At 64.4% G+C, this 15,416-nt stretch overlaps 10 protein-coding genes across 10 annotated transcripts; 5 read left to right on the plus strand and 5 right to left on the minus strand.

Moving 5' to 3' along the window:
- Window positions 1-17: 17 nt before the first annotated feature.
- On the plus strand, window positions 18-2,582 carry OSTLU_28994 (predicted protein; the record flags this gene model as incomplete). The annotated part of the gene is made up of 1 exon (XM_001415522.1): window positions 18-2,582. The coding sequence occupies one exon, from the start codon at window positions 18-20 to the stop codon at window positions 2,580-2,582; it is 2,565 nt and encodes an 854-aa protein (XP_001415559.1).
- A 41-nt stretch (window positions 2,583-2,623) lies between these two features.
- Window positions 2,624-4,109, minus strand: OSTLU_28995 (predicted protein). The gene has a single exon (XM_001415852.1). It carries the CDS (start codon window positions 3,951-3,953, stop codon window positions 2,649-2,651), a length of 1,305 nt encoding a protein of 434 aa, XP_001415889.1. The 5' UTR covers window positions 3,954-4,109; the 3' UTR covers window positions 2,624-2,648.
- A 350-nt stretch (window positions 4,110-4,459) lies between these two features.
- On the plus strand, window positions 4,460-7,578 carry OSTLU_23918 (predicted protein; the record flags this gene model as incomplete). Its single annotated transcript, XM_001415523.1, has 1 exon — window positions 4,460-7,578. The coding sequence occupies one exon, from the start codon at window positions 4,460-4,462 to the stop codon at window positions 7,460-7,462; it is 3,003 nt and encodes a 1,000-aa protein (XP_001415560.1). The 3' UTR covers window positions 7,463-7,578.
- An 80-nt stretch (window positions 7,579-7,658) lies between these two features.
- Window positions 7,659-8,492, minus strand: OSTLU_6186 (predicted protein; the record flags this gene model as incomplete). Its single annotated transcript, XM_001415853.1, has 1 exon — window positions 7,659-8,492. A coding segment is annotated over one exon (834 nt), but the record flags the coding sequence as incomplete, so codon positions are not given.
- A 133-nt stretch (window positions 8,493-8,625) lies between these two features.
- OSTLU_28998 (predicted protein) lies at window positions 8,626-9,477 on the plus strand (the record flags this gene model as incomplete). The annotated part of the gene is made up of 1 exon (XM_001415524.1): window positions 8,626-9,477. The coding sequence occupies one exon, from the start codon at window positions 8,626-8,628 to the stop codon at window positions 9,475-9,477; it is 852 nt and encodes a 283-aa protein (XP_001415561.1).
- Window positions 9,478-9,521: 44 nt separating this feature from the next.
- Window positions 9,522-11,048, minus strand: OSTLU_28999 (predicted protein; the record flags this gene model as incomplete). Its single annotated transcript, XM_001415854.1, has 1 exon — window positions 9,522-11,048. The coding sequence occupies one exon, from the start codon at window positions 11,046-11,048 to the stop codon at window positions 9,522-9,524; it is 1,527 nt and encodes a 508-aa protein (XP_001415891.1).
- Window positions 11,049-11,284: 236 nt separating this feature from the next.
- Window positions 11,285-11,829, minus strand: OSTLU_29000 (predicted protein; the record flags this gene model as incomplete). Its single annotated transcript, XM_001415855.1, has 1 exon — window positions 11,285-11,829. The coding sequence occupies one exon, from the start codon at window positions 11,827-11,829 to the stop codon at window positions 11,404-11,406; it is 426 nt and encodes a 141-aa protein (XP_001415892.1). The 3' UTR covers window positions 11,285-11,403.
- Window positions 11,830-12,254: 425 nt separating this feature from the next.
- On the plus strand, window positions 12,255-12,839 carry OSTLU_6322 (predicted protein; the record flags this gene model as incomplete). The annotated part of the gene is made up of 1 exon (XM_001415525.1): window positions 12,255-12,839. A coding segment is annotated over one exon (585 nt), but the record flags the coding sequence as incomplete, so codon positions are not given.
- A 203-nt stretch (window positions 12,840-13,042) lies between these two features.
- Window positions 13,043-13,405, minus strand: OSTLU_29002 (predicted protein; the record flags this gene model as incomplete). The annotated part of the gene is made up of 1 exon (XM_001415856.1): window positions 13,043-13,405. The coding sequence occupies one exon, from the start codon at window positions 13,403-13,405 to the stop codon at window positions 13,043-13,045; it is 363 nt and encodes a 120-aa protein (XP_001415893.1).
- Window positions 13,406-14,822: 1,417 nt separating this feature from the next.
- OSTLU_92160 (predicted protein) lies at window positions 14,823-15,413 on the plus strand (the record flags this gene model as incomplete). The annotated part of the gene is made up of 1 exon (XM_001415526.1): window positions 14,823-15,413. The coding sequence occupies one exon, from the start codon at window positions 14,823-14,825 to the stop codon at window positions 15,411-15,413; it is 591 nt and encodes a 196-aa protein (XP_001415563.1).
- Between the last annotated feature and the right edge of the window lie 3 nt (window positions 15,414-15,416).

The raw sequence follows: 15,416 nt of genomic DNA on the forward strand, positions 1-15,416 counted from the left end.
TCAGACGTCTCGCGCGCATGTCGCGCGACGACGCGCGTCGACGGCGCCACCGCGCGTCGTCGCGCGTCGTCTCGACAACGGTCTACTCAAAGGCCGCGGCATGTTTCATCGTCGCGCTCTTCGCCGTCATCGCGCGCGCGCAGCGACTGCCGACGTACGTGCAGCCGCCGTACTTGCAAAGCATATCGCCGGACACGGGGCACGTCGTGGGAGGAACGACGGTGACGATATACGGGGGGGGATTCCAGAATCACGCGGGACTGGCGGCGCGGTTCGCGTATTACGACTCAAACACCGGGACGGCGGAGGTTGACGTGGTTCGGGCGACGTACGTCGATTACGGCACCATACGAGTGGTGACACCGCCGAGAAAATTTGCGGCGAGCGTGCACGTGACGGTGACGAATAACGGGATTGGATACAGCACGACGCCGTTGAATACGGATGACGCGGGGACGTACGCGTTGTTTGAGTACAAATCCAACGCGCCCGCGGGAAGTTGGACGGTGAAAAACGCCACAGGGCACGCGTTCGGCGGGGCGGTGGTGGAGATTACGAATCCGTCGCACACGACGAGCACGAGATCGACGGATAATAATTTTCTCCCCGGGGTGCACCTGCGATGTAGGTTTGGAAATCCATCAGACGCGTCGGCGACGACAAATTTGACGATCGGCACGGCGACGAAGACGGCGGAACATCCATGGTTCGGGCGTGGTGGTAATATCGGGTACACAGTGACGTCGAACCGCTTGAATGGTGGTTCCGCGATGGAAGGTCCGTCGTTTATTTTACGACGAGGAACGACGTACACGTTTACGGTGAGTTCGACTGGACATCCATTTTATTTATCTTCTGTAGAGCCATCCATGTGGGAAAAAAGCAACACGCCAACGGCCACGCTCACGACGGCGACAGATAGCGGTTCGGTGACCTTCGCGCCGGATTCTAACACGCCAGATTATGTGTTTTATCACAGCACTAGCGGAGCGTTCATGGGCGGTATGATCACCGTCGTAGATTCAGGCGCGGCAGATTTCGAGACTGGTGCTGCCAACGCGAATACGGTACGCGCGGAATGGGTTTCATACAACAAAATCCGCTGTATCGCCCCAACGTCGGTGAGCGCGCTGGACGACAACGCGGATCATGGCGGAAATCAAGTGACAATCTTTGTCTCAAACGACGGCGTATCGTACCACAGCGGGCAGGGCGGCGCCGACTCGGCAACACCCACTGATGCAGGTACTGGGTCCACGTTCACCTACTTCGGCAACACGGCGTTTACAGACGTTCCTCTGTATTTTCTTGGGTCTGGCGCTTCGTACAGCGGAGGTGTCGCTCTTGAGTTAACGTCGTCCAAGCACGCCGTGAGCACAATTTACGCTCAAGACGGCACGAAGGACGGCACTGCGGCGACGGCGTATGCAAGCGCGAAAACATCGCATGCGACGGAAGCGTCACTCGTAGTAGGTTCTGGTAACGCGGACGACCTCGTGGTAGAGGGAACTTTTACAGGAAACGGAATCGCGTGGTTCGAAATCGTCATCGACGACGCAACAAGTGGCGCTGAAACATTTAGATGGCGACTGCACGCGGGCGTCGGTTCGAACGTAGCCTGGGTCGAAACCGCCCGAGCAATTCCTGTCGGTGTTTTCGGGGGCACCATATCCCCATCGGGGTTATTGAGTGACGGAATAAGCATTCGTTTCACGTCTTCCGGAGGCCATCATTTGCTCGGCGACCGCTGGATCGTAAGAGTATACGGTGGCAATCCCAACGTTATTTCCGCACGAACAACGCACGAAGAAACGACGTACGCGGCGAGAGGGCCATTCTTTGGAAACACGGAAATCACCATCATCGGTGAATCCTTCTTTCCATCGAATGGTATGTGGTGCAAGCTATACGATAGCGACACCACCGTCACGCATACCGTGCCGGCGTATTTCGACAACATGAAACGAGTGCGATGCATAACGGAAAAGCATGAGCCTCGCTCGGGTGGTGAAGTTCCAGGGACTTTTCGACCTTGCTTCTACAAGAATATTCAACTGAGTTTGGATGATAAGTCGACGTTCAGCGTGGTGAAGTCAGACGTGAAGTTTCTCTACTGCGACATTTACGTTTCAAAATCTGGTTCAGACGCGTACGGTGATGGTACGCCAAACGCGCCGTACCTCACGCTGCAGCGCTCGATTGAAGCTGCTCTCGGCGAAGCACGGTCGTATGACATTCGTTATAACCTAGACGACCCCGACACGGGCATTCGGCTTCCTTCAGAACATCGCAACGTCAAGTTTGGCACGGCTTCAAAGATTCCCGTCAATAAAGGCTTTGGTTACTTTGTCAACCGCGACAAGGTGCGCGTCAAGACTGGAACGTACGCTGGAGCGGGGAACGTAGGATTACACCCTCTCGGTAAGATGCTCGAGGCGGAGGCGAAAGATGGAGCCGTCACTATCGATTGTGGGGCTGAGGGGTACACGGGAATGCTCGTCAACGGCGATCGTCATGGTACAGAAGAAGTCACGAATTCCGGGAGCGTGTCGTTCTTTGGAATCACTCACGTTAATTGTTAAGCACATTGATTAGCTTTAGAATACAACAATGCGTCGTGCGAATGTATTAGTTGCACGTGCCTCCTCTCATGTTTCACCATTTTTTTCCTCGGGGGCCGTCTCGCCGGACGCGACGAGAAGCGTCAAGTCCGTCCACGATCCGCGTCGGTCTGACTTGCTCAAGCCACCCTTCTTCGGCGAAGACACACCAGCGTGTACTAAATCAGTAAGACTTCCTTTTCTCGCGTTCTTAAGGTCACCGAACGAGGCAACCTTGACCATATCACTCAGCAAACCCGTACGGCTCGGCACGCGATCCAGCGCAAAATCTCGCTGAAGGTGCTCAGCTTTGCCCATACCCACGGCTGCGAGCGCGTTGGCACCATCCATGCGCACCATACCAGTCATATTGACGCCACTAGCGATGCGTTTGATCGCGGCGTGCGCGGTCTTGATGGCCACCGCTTCCGCCTGCCTGTGATCGTCTTCGGTACCGGGTTCGCTCTCCTCGACTTCTTGAGCGCGTTCGTGGGATTCGTATTCGTGTCCACCATCCAAATCCTCGAGTGCGCGTTTTCGATCGTCGCAGAGCACTTCTTCGCGCTCGAAATCCACGGACGATCGTCCGTCGACGCTCAAGCGAGCCGTGACGTTGAGAGAGCGGCGCGACTTTACGTTGAGTCCACGAAGCGCGCGCTCGGCGGCGGCGGCGGCGGCGGCGAGCTCTGAACTCTTCTCCGCGATCGTCTTCGCGAAACGATTCGGACTGATGCTTCGATGCCCGTAAATGTAACACCCAGGGGGCACTTCGCTCATCGAGCGCTTGCTCGGTAGTAGCTCGCTCGCGCCGTCAAAGTTGGCGACGATTACGGTGCCGTCGTCGTCGCGAGTGTACTTCAACTCGTACTCTCCGCTCACGTCTCGAGCCGCGAACACGCGCACGCTCTTGGAGTCAAACACGACGAACGCAAACCTTCCGCGAAGTTTCGGCAGCGCCTTGGTGCCGAACGTCTTATACAAGTGACACACCAGCTCAGCTTCGTAGCACCGTCCGCCGACGAGCTGCCTCGCCGCCTCGAGCGCCGACGGCGCGGTATCCCCTCGTCGTCCCTCGTCCGAGAACAACCGCCACGCCAAGTAATCAACATTCGTCAGGTGTCCCACGAACGACACGATGAGCTCGTTATCCGTGAACGCCTGTATCCCCGGCCCGACGCTTATCGCCACGCCGCCCCCGTCCAGCGCGCTGCTCGACTTTTTAAACTCCAGCGCGTTCAGCGCGTCCTCCAGCGCGTCCTCACCGCCCTCGCGCGCCGCCGATCCCGTCTCCCGATTCACCCGCAGCGTTTTCGGCGGCACGACGCACAGAAACTTCCCCACGCGGTCTCGCATCGTCCCGTCGCGCGACGACGTGCCCCGCGCGCGCTTCGCCGCGAGCGATCCCGCGCGCGCCTCGGTCCCGTCGCGCCGGCGTCCGCGTCGCCGTCGTCACCGCCGTCGTCGCCGTCGCTCGCGCGCGCGTCGTCGCTCGCTCGCGCGTCGCTCGCGCGCGCGTCTCGCGTCGTTATCGTCGTCGCGCGCGTCGCCACGTCAGCGCGCGCGCCCGCGATCGCGCGCGATCGATCGCGATCGATCGATCGATCGATCGCGCGCGATCGCGGCGCCGCGATCGATCGACGACGCGCGATCGATCGCGATCGATCGCGCGCGATCGCCGACGTCGCCGTCTCGTCTCTCGTATACAAACACTCCAGATCGCCGTCGCGCGTCGACGCGAGGCGCGTCGACGCGCGTGATAAATTAAGTAAATCACACGCGCGCGGCGCCGACGCGTGCGATTTTCGCCGCGCGCGAGAAATCGCGACGCGCGCGTCGGCACGTCGCGACGCGCGGTCGCGATGGCGTTCGGTGGATTCGGTGGGTTCGGCGCGGCGCAGCAGCCGCCGTCGCCGTTCGGCGCGGCGCAGCAGCCGCACAGCGGCGCGTTCGGCGCGACGGGGGCTCGACCGGCGACGACGGGCGCGTTCGGCGGTGGATTCGGGGGGCAGGGCGCGGCGAGCGGGGGGTTCGGGAGCGCGATCGGCGGCGCTGGGAGCGGCGCGCCGGGCGCGGCGCGGGCGGTGGCGGACGCGTGCAAGTTTTGGAACCGCGGGAGCTGTAAATTCGGGGCGCGGTGTAACAATAAGCACTGCTGTTCAAAGTGCGGATCGACGGCGCATCGCGCGGTGAGCTGCTCGATGACGCCGGGGGTGAGCGGATATCGAGCGACGCGGGTGATGGATAAGGAGCTGTTGACGCCGGGGACGTCGTACGCGATGGTGCACTCGATCAGCGCGATGCCGGAGAATTTGGGGAAGAGCGCGGAGGAGATTCGGGCGGCGGCGTACGCGAGCGCGGATCAGCCGGCGACGAGCGCGGGTGGGTTCGGGGCGCCGGCGGCGACGAGTCCGTTCGGGGGGACGACGGGGGGAGGAAGCGCGTTCGGGGGGGCGAGCGGGGGAGCGTTCGGAGCGAGCGCGACGCCGGCGAGTCCGTTTGGGGCGCCGAGCGGGGGTGCCTTCGGAGCGTCGACGTCGACGCCGGGCGGTTTCGGGGCGTCAGCCGCGCCGAGCGCTTTCGGCGCACCGTCGGGAGGCGGAGCGTTCGGATCATCGCCCACGGGTGGGTTCGGGGCGCCCGCGGCGGCGCCGAGCCCGTTTGGCGGCGCCGCGACGCCGTCCGCTTTCGGAGCGCCCGCGAGTTCGGCGCCGAGCGGCGGTTTGTTCGGGTCCACGACAGGCGGTTTCGGCGCTTCTCCGGCGTCTTCCGCGTTCGGGGCGCCGTCGACCACGAGCGCGTTCGGGGCGAGCGCGCCGACGCCGGGTGCTTTCGGCGCCACGCCGTCGGCGAGTCCGTTTGGGGCGGCGCCTTCGACGCCGGGCGCGTTTGGGGCGCCGGCTTCGACGCCCGCTTTCGGCGCATCGGGCGCGTTTGGCGCCGCACCGACGCCGAGTGCGTTCGGAGCGCCGTCGTCTACGCCCGCGTTCGGTGCAGCGCCCGCGTCTAGCCCTTTCGGCGCCGCGCCCGCGGCGGCGAGTCCGTTCGGCGCGGCGCCGTCGACGCCGGCATTCGGTGCGGCGCCGACACCGGGCGCGTTCGGCGCGGCGCCATCATCCGGTGGCGGACTGTTCGGCGCGGCGCCTTCGACGGGTGGTGGTTTGTTCGGTGCGTCTGCGCCTTCCACTCCAGGCGCGTTCGGCGCGAGCACGCCCGCGCCCGGAGGATTTGGCGCTCCAAAGCCCGCGGGCGGGCTGTTCGGCGCTGCGCCGTCGACGCCAGCGACTGGGGGGCTGTTTGGTGCTAGTACAGGTGCAACCACTCCTGGCTTCGCCGGTTCAACGCCAGGGTTCGGCGCAGCACCGTCCACGGGTGGTTTGTTTGGCGCCTCGGCTCCGGCAACCGGAGGCGGCGGTTTGTTTGGCGCCGCGCCGTCTGCGGCGGCGACGCCTGCGTTCGGTGGATTTGGCGCGTCTGCGGCGACACCCGCGTTTGGTGCATCTTCTGCGGCGTCCGGTGGTTTGTTCGGTGCATCCGCGCCGACTTCTGCGCCAAGCGGTGGACTGTTTGGCGCCGCGCCGACGTCTTCGCCCGGCGGCGGTTTGTTCGGCGCTTCGGCACCGGCGACCGGCGGTGCCTTCGGTGGCGGACTTTTCGGTGCCGCGAAGCCCGCGAGCGGTGGACTTTTCGGCGCCGCCCCGACGACCGGAGCTGCTCCTGGTGGCGGACTGTTTGGTGCGTCGGCTCCGACGTCGGCGCCGAGCGGCGGTTTGTTTGGCGCGGCTCCGACGGCGGGTGGTGGATTGTTTGGCGCTTCCGCACCCGCCGCTGGAGGTAGCATTTTCGGCGCAGGGGGGCTTGGAGCCTCGCAGCCGGCGATGGGTGCGCTCGTACCTTTCGGCGCTCAGCCTGCCGTTGCGTCCACTCCGTACGGGTCACCACTTCAGCCTCCGCAGCTCGCGCTGGCGACGACGGACCAAGCCCAAGCGAAGAGATCTTTGCTCGGTAAGATGCAAAGCCCAGCCGCTGGTGCCGCGGCGACGGCATTCCCAGTGCGTTCGCTGACGCCACGCTCTCCTTGGCTCACGAGCCGCGGTGGGTTAAGCCGCGAACCGAAGCCGCGTGGCGGCGCGTCTTTGCCGTCTCCTGGAGGCGCGGCACAAGCCATCGGAACACCCACTTCGGCTGCTCGCCCTGGGAGCGCGGTGTCCGTGGCCACGCCATCGAGTGGTGGGTGGTTGTTCAAGCCACGCGAGAATCCTCGCGCGCTCTTCATTCGCCCAGAGGGTGTTTCTGCTTCGCCAGCGCCGTCAGTCGCGCTCGCGGTTTCGCCGACGCGCGCAGATCAAAGCCCGGAACGTCGTCAAGTCCATTTCGCAGAGGACAAAGAAAACACTCCGGGTAAAGGCGCACCGGTTAGTCACAATATCATCATGCCGAAGCTCACTTCTGAAGGCTACAGCATGAACCCGACGCTTGAACAAATGGAAAGAATGTTTGAGCGCAGCGGCGACGACGCCCTCGCGGCGGTGGACAACTTTTCTGTGTCGAACGAAGCTTTCGGTCGCGTAAAGTGGCTCGAGCCCGTCGATGTTCGTGGCTTGGATCTCGATAAAATCGTGTCTTTCGAGCAGGCGTGCTTGTGCCTGTACCCCGAAGATCAAGGTATCGAGCCGCCGGAAGAGGGTGAAGGTTTGAAGAAGCGCGCCGAGGTAACGCTGTACGGAATCTTGCCGAAGAAGTCTGGCACCGCCGCCAAGGAAAAGTATCGCGAGAAGATTGTGAAACAAACCGAAAAAGCGGGCGCCGAACTCGTAGAATACAACCCAGATACAGGGATTTGGAAATTCATCCTGCAACTTTGATGAACGGGATGAACGATTTGACACGTCGCGAAAAACGGACCGCGCGAAGGAAAGATCCTTCCTAAGCCACCACGGTGAGCGACAAATAAGCACAACATCATTTAGTAGGTTTTGTAATAAGAGACGAATGATCTCACTACATATGAATGAACTAACGATCGGCAGCTGGTAAGTACACGCCACCCTTTCCGACGACCCAACGCGCGCCGCATTCGGACAGTTTCGCGAACGCTTGGGCAAACTCGAAGAAGAACGCGTCTTGGTCGCGAGCGTAGCGCATAAAATGCGGTGCGAATCCGGGATCGGTATGTAAGACGCGATCAGTGCTCAACCATAAAAGATTTTTGTCATCCGATCCACCCTCGGTGAAGTACGAGTTGTCGAATTTCAGCCAGCAAGAGGTCCACGACGCCCCACCCGGCATGCCGAAATCGCCGTCTCCATCACCCTTTGGACTAAACGGACACCCGCCCGTGTACTTCGTCGCATTCTTCACCCCGTACCCGTACTCCGTCGTCCCACTTCTTTCCTTAAACGCCCTCCCGATCGTGTGCGCCCCGCTCAGCGCCACGATTTCTCTGTCGTCGAATCCGAGTCGCCCGAATACTCTTCTCAAATGTTCCCCGGGCGTCTTCGACCCATCGCCGAACGGCGCCTCCGCGTCCGGTAGATTCCCCTCCCTCGCCGGTTCGTCGGAATCCTTCCGTCCGTACTTCATCGGAATCCGTGGTCCGCCCGCGCTTTCGATCGCGCACGCGCCGCACAGCTGAATCGCGTCCGCGTGGCTCAGCGCCGGAAACCGCTCGACGATCTCTCGCGCGTAACCCAACGCCTTCTTCAGGCCCGCGTTCGCGCCGTGCGCCAACTCGGCGTCGAACCTGATCGACCCGTTCGCGCCGCCGCACCTCGGCCACGCGTCCGCCGCCGTCGCGTCGAACGTTCCCGCGTCGTGCCACGCCAATCGCACCATGATTGGATGGCACTTTCGCGCGTCGAGCATCGCGAACGCGGCCTCGCGCGCGCCCTCGAGCGCGCGGCAGTACTCCCGCGCGTCGTCGTCGATGAAGTGCTCGCGCACGGCGCCGACGCGTCGCGCGGGGGCGGTGGACATCGCCTCGCGCGTCGACGGGCGGCGAAAAGTGTCGTCACTTCGCGCCGACGTCATGACGGCGCTCGTCACGGGCGCGACGGATGGGATCGGCCTGCACACCGCGCGAAGGCTCGCGGCGAGCGGGCGCGACGTGCTCGTGCACGGACGAGACCGCGAGCGCGTGCGAAGCGCCGTCGAGGCCGTGCGGAAACACGCGCGCTCGGAAAAACAAGTCATCGAAGGCTTGACGCGAGACCTCTCGTCGTTGGAAGACGTGCGCGCGCTCGCGCGCGACGTCGTGGACGGACGCGGGGACGTGTCGATGCTGTTCAATAACGCGGGGGTGTACTCGACGAAGGAGACGCGGTGCGCGAACGGGCACGAGATGACGTTCGCGGTGAACGTGCTGGCGCCGTTCGCGCTGTGCGGGTTACTGTTACCGACGCTCGCGGCGAACGCGCGGCGAACGGGGACGAAGTCGAGCGTGTTGAACGTGGCGTCGATTTCGGCGGCGCCGGCGATTGATTTTGACAACTTGCGGTGCGAAAAGATGTTTTCGCCCCACGGGTCGTACGCGCAGAGCAAGGCGTGCATGAAGGCGTTCTCGTACGAGCTGTACGATAGATTAGCGAGAGGAGCGCTATCCGGGGCGAGCGTGGAAGATTTAAACGTGTTCTCGTGCGATCCAGGGACCGTGAACACGAAAATGCTGTTGGCGGGATGGGGTCGGTGCGGTATCGAAACGTACGAAGCGAACGATGAATTTACAATCATGGTGGACGACATCGAAAGGAACGGCGCGAAACACAACGGGGCGTACTTTGTTAACGCCGCACCGCAACCTCGTCGAAGCGAGGCCGGTGATGTAGACCAGGCGAAACTCTGGCGACTCCTCGAACAAGAAACGGGCGTCGTCTACGCCTAAGATGAACTGTTGATGAACTGTATTTCTACTACTATCGCTATCTATCATCTACGAACGACGACATAATGGCGCGAACGCCGGCGCGCGCGACGTTTTAGCGCTAATCGAATACGAACGACACAGAACAAGAGCGTCGAGCTGATGAGAAACGCGTGCCAATACGTGTACCATCCACTTTCGTCGTCGGGCGTCGTCGCAAAGTCTTTTTCGACTGCTCGCAACGGTTCGTCCTCCCGTGCGTCCTCGAAAGAGTGGAGTTCGTCTTCAACCTTGTCGTCCCGGACAGTCGACGCTCCATCATTCATAGGCTTGTTTAAATCATTCTGAGTTTCCGTCTCCTCCTTCACCGCTTCTTTCTCAGGCGGACAACAACGAGACTCGCATCGCACCGTACACGTGTCGCAAGATCGCGGACAACTTTGCAGCATAAACGACGGGTTCTTCTCGCATTCACCGTCGTGCGCCCATCCGCAACACATATCATTCGTGTCTCGACATTCTTCTTCGTCGTCGTCACCGCCGCCGCCGCGAAATGTGTCGTCGGTGTTCTTTCGCTCGCTGCACGACAACACGCCGCGAGCGTCCTTTGAACAAGAGTAATGTATCTTGCGAGTATCGATCGGATTCGCGATACCGCATCGCTCTATCGCGTACTGGCGCGTCGCGTTGTACAAACCCCACGCGCACACTAATGCGACCTCGTCACGCCGACGTTGAGGGCCTTTGCTTCGCAATTCGGCGAGCGTTGGCGGCCGTTGAAACAACTCTGGGGTCGGACATCCGAGTACAGATCTGTGAAACCATTGCTTATCGAACGCGTAATCTTGGACGTTGAACGTCAAGCCGTAGTGCAAAACGACGGGAAATCTAGAATCACTCGGTGGATCGTACCCAGGATACAGCATGAAGTCGTCATGCACTTGAAACGTGATGCCCACCTCCGCCGCGGCGAAGACGTACCCGTACATTTCGGATATCCACGGCGGACCGTATTTGCCGTTCGCGTTGTATATGTCTCCGGTGTTAGCCCAAGAGTCCGGGTCCTGACGCACTTCCTCGGTCCAATACAGCCATCTCGGCGCGAGTTTGCGCATATCCTCCCTGTGCATCACCGTGAAACCGCCCACTTGCTGCGCCTTTTCCACGTTCCGCACGCGCGCCTTCACTCCCATGTGACTCTCCGGTTGGGTCCCGATCAAGTACCCATACTTCGCGCTCACCGGCGCCCCTCTTCGCACACCGAGTAAATCCACCGTCATCGGCGCTCGAAAGATCATATCCGCGTCTAACACGATTATAAAGTCCGCCGTCACCTCGGCGTTCGTCAACCAGTGATGAATACTAAACGGCTTGTTATACGCCGTGTACGAATCCTTCGTCACCGGATGCGTGGCGTAATTAGGATGCACGTGCGTGTCCGGAACCACTCGCAAACTCGGCGAGTTCTCGTCGTCGCACGCCATGAGTCGAGTGAATTTACCCCTCTGTCCGACGCGTCGCCAACTGTCGTACAACCCGTACGACTGCCAATCAAAGTACCCGTTACACTCCGTGCTGAACACCGTGTGCATGCTCGCGCCGTCGCGCGCGTCCGCGACGCCGCGATCGTCGCCCGCGTCGCCTCCGAGCGCGTCGGCTTCGCTCGAGATCGCCGCGACGCTCGCGAGCGTCGCGCACATCGCGCGCGCGAATCCATTCGTCCCGACGCCGCGCCGCGCCGCGCGCCGTCGACCGGCGCGTCGCGCGCGCGCTTCGTCGCGCGCCATCCCTCACGAGTTCGCGCGTCTCCAATCCATGCGTCGCCGCGCGTTAAAGTGAGAAAACTGTTGTTACAACGTCGTTCGACGATTCGTTCCGACGCATGCGTCATTCATTCATTCGTTCGTTCGTTCGTTCGTTCGTTCGTTCCGTCGCGCCTCACGAGCGCTACGTCGGCCCGATCCGCCAAAACGCCCGCGCCTTCGCCTCCGCGCTCGCCGTCGCGCCTCGCGCGTCGTCCATCGACGCGCGTCTCGACGCCGCGTCCTCGTCGCCGCTCGCCCTCGGCTCGCGCGTCTCGTCGACGCTCGCGCGTCGTCGCCTCGCCTCCGCCGCCGCCGCCGCGAACACGTTCCCGGCGCAGTCCCCGTAGGGGTCCTCGCCGAGAAACGTGACGTCTTCGTCCGTCCACGACATCATCCATCGATCGGCGAACGTCGACGGCGCGCGCGACGCGTCGTCGGCGGCGTCGGCGGTCGATCCGCGCGGTGCTGACGCGGCGCGTCGGCGCGATGCGTCGGCGTCGTCGCGTCGCGTCGTCGTCGACGCGGGCCCGCGCGCGGAGTAGAGCTTGCTCGCGAGGTCGCGAAACATCGAGGTTCGGTCGGCGCGCGCGTCGGACGTCGTCGTCGGCGCGCGCGTCGCGGTGTCGCGTCGGCGGTCGGGGTCGGTGCCGAGGCGTTCTTTTTGTATGCGCAAACAGTCAGACGACGCGTTTCCCGAGGCGCATCATCGCGCGCAGAGTCCCCCGCCGGCGCGAATCGTCGCGACGCGGATTCGGCGCGTCGCGCGCGGCGCATCGCGACGCGCGCGTCGCGGTCGAGATGTCGCGCGCGACGTCGCTCGCGCGCGCGATCGCGCCGCGGGCGCGCGCGCGCGACGCGACGCGACGGCGAACGGGCCGGGTCGCGGGACGCGACCGGCGTCGCGTGCGTCGCGCGGTCGTCGCGCGCGCGACGGGGGAGGACGCGACGCGTCGACGCGCGATCGACGCGAGCGATGCGAACGCGGTGGCGCGCGCGGCGGCGGCGCTGCGACGCGGCGGCGTGATCGCGGTGCCGACGGATACGATTTATGGATTCGCGGCGAGCGCGGCGAACGGCGACGCGGTGCGGCGGTTGTACGAGATCAAGGGGCGACGCGCGGGCGTGCCGCTGGCGATCGCGGTGGGAGACGTGCGCGACGTGGGGACGTACGGTGACGATGGACACCTGAGAGAGGGCGCGCTGGCGCGGTTGCTGCCGGGACCGACGACGGTTTTGTTGCGGCGACGGCGCGGCGACGCGGGACGCGCGACGCCCGAGTTGAATCCGGGGGTGGATTTGATCGGGATTCGCGTGCCGGCGCACGATTTCGTGCGCGAGGTGTGTCGCGCGCACGGCGGAGCGATCGCGCTGACGAGCGCGAATAGATCTGGGGAGACGAGCGCGACGGCGGCGGAGGAGTTCGCCGAGCTCTGGGACGCGTGCGACGAAGTCTTCGACGGGGGGGCGATTCCGGCGAAGCGTTTAGGAAGCACGATCGTGGATTTGAGTTCGCGCGCGAATGATTTTGCCATCGTTCGCGCGGGCGAGCGCTGCGACGAGCTCGTTCGCGTGCTCGAGGGCGAGTTCGCGATGACGCGGCGAGACGCGTGACGCTCGGCGGCGCTCGGCGGCGCGTCGCGCGCGTTCGCGTTCGACGTTCGATTCGCGACGACGCCGTCGTCATCGCGCGCTTTTCGTGTGATTACGCGCGACGCGTGGCTAGCTAGAAATAAACGATCGTCCGATCGTCCGATCGTCCGACCGCGCGACGCGCGCGTTCGTCACAAATCCTTCCCTCGCACCTTCCCGTCCTCGGCGTCCTTGAACGCCCCCCACGTCCGTCGAAACAACCACGCGTAATCCCTCGGCCTGCACGCGTTCAGGTCCGCGCGCACGTCCTCGGGGTTCGTGTACGCCACCGCGAGCGGCACGCACGCCGCGAGATACGCGACGCCGAACGTGGGAAACAGCGCGAACGCCACCGGATGCCCGCGCGCGACCTCGGCGTGCGCGAGCGCGCATCCGCCGGCGAACGCGAGCGTCGCGCACGCGAACGCGGCGATGATCGAACGCGCGAGGTCACCGGTGGCGACGCGCGCGCGCGCGCGGTCGCCGCGCGCGACGTCGAGCACGCCTCGAGGCATGCGAGCGCGAGAGTGACGCGACGCGGACGACGACGACGGACGACGGGTCTTCGAAGGGTCTTCGAAAGCGAGCGGTGTGGCGTTCATGGTTCGTGCGATGCGTCGAGTCGGGTCGGGTCGGGTCGTCAGCGATCGGAGGAAGACGCGTCGTCGGCGTCGACGGCGGCGCCGCGCTGGTGGAGGAGCATGCGGCGAAGGACGACTCTGCGGAGCTGGGATTCGCTGACTTCGACGTCGGCGTCCGAGGCGTCGTCGACGTCGGCGTCGACGCGAGGCGAGCCGGCGCGAGGGCGCTTGCGCGCGTCGTCGGTTCGGGGATGCGGCGACGCGCTCTTGGCGTCGGCGCTCGGCGAACGCGAACGCCGGGGACGATCGTCGAAGCGCTCGGGCGGAACGACGAAGGTCGGCGGCCTCGAGGCGAGCGCGGCCAATAAATTCGCCTGCGTGGTCATGATGTCCGTGATCATGGACTTTAAGCGCTGCACGTCTCGCGCTTCCTCGTCTCGCATCGATTCGAGCGCTCGAACGCGGCGCTCGACGGAGACGAACGCGTCTCGCGACATCGGCGTTTCCAAATCGGCGTCGCGCGAGACCGGCGCCATCTCCGGCGATATCCGATGCGCTCGCGCGACGTTCTGCGACGACAGGCGAAGCGCACTCGGCGCGCTCGCGTCGAGCGTCGGCGTCGACCCGCTCGCCACGCGTCCATCGCGTCGTCGATTATCGAAGCCCGCCAGCGGCTGCGATCTCGGCTGCGATTCGCGCGGCGTCCCGCGCGCGTCCATCGCGCCGCTCTCGACGATCCCCAATCCCTGCCCCCACCCCCCGACGCCGTAAATCCCCTCCTGCGACGATCCACCGACGGCGAGGTACGCGGGCGCGCGCTCCGGGTGCGCCTTCCCGTTCGTCCCGTCCGCGCCGCCGATCGCGCCTCCGCGCCGCGTCTCGACGCGCGCGTCCCCGTCCCCATCCTCCGCGCCGCCTCGCGCCCGATGTTCTCGCGCGCGCGCGTCCATCGTCGCCTCGCGCCTCGCGCATCGCGCGCGTCCGTCGTCCGCGAGCGCGTTCGCGCTCGGAAACGGCGGTAAGCGCGTCGTCGACGCCGCGCGTCGTCGCGATGCGTCGCCCGCGCCGTCGCTCGCGCGCGCGTCCGATCGCGCGTGCGCGTCGCGCGCGCGCGCGGCGTCGGTCCACCCGTCGCGGGCGAACGCGTACGCGGTTTCGTACGCGCGCGGTCGCGTCGCGCGCCTCGGCGGCCACGCGCGGTCGTCCATCGTCGCGTCGGCGAGTGCCGGCGACGCGCGCGGTCGATCGGTCGCGATTCCGCGCCGGTTCGTCTTCCCGAGGCGCGCGCGCGGCGCACCGCGACGCGCGCGCGAGATCGACGGCGACGAGGACGACGACGACGACGGGACGAATGCGAACGCGCGCGCGCGCGCGAAGCGTCGGCGTCGCCGTCGCGGCGAGCGTCGCGCTGCTCGCGGGAAGGGCGCGCGGCGACGCGCGCGCGAGGCTGGAGGGGACGCGCGACGACGCGGTCGCTATGCGCGTCGCGGCGTTCGCGCCGTGCGAGGAAACGAACGCGCGAACGCGCGTAGAGATGTGTTTTGAACACGACATCGCGAGTGGGGACGCGGCGTGCGCGATCGGCGAAGGGACGATTCGACGCGCGCGCGACGGGACGGAGGTCGGGGATTCGTGCGGCGCGATGGAGATCGCGGACGGACGCGTCGTCGTTCGATTGCGAACGGGCGAGCGTTCCTGCGCGGTGCGCGAGGGCGATGCGTTCAGAATCGAGGCGTATTACGAGTGCGCGAGCGATGGACGACTGTTCCCGTATTCGACGCTCTTGCTCGGCGAAGTCGTGGCGTTGGCGGATTCGGCGATTTACTTGGCCGAAGCCGCGCACGAGCTCGAACAAGCCGTCGAGACCCAAGATGAAGAACGGGAACACGAAGAAGACGACCGCGCGACGTCTTTCACAATCTACTGGCCAGCATCTTTTTAAATG

This window comes from Ostreococcus lucimarinus, chromosome 1, assembly GCF_000092065.1.
Source record: "Ostreococcus lucimarinus CCE9901 chromosome 1, complete sequence".
NCBI lineage: Eukaryota > Viridiplantae > Chlorophyta > Mamiellophyceae > Mamiellales > Bathycoccaceae > Ostreococcus > Ostreococcus sp. 'lucimarinus'.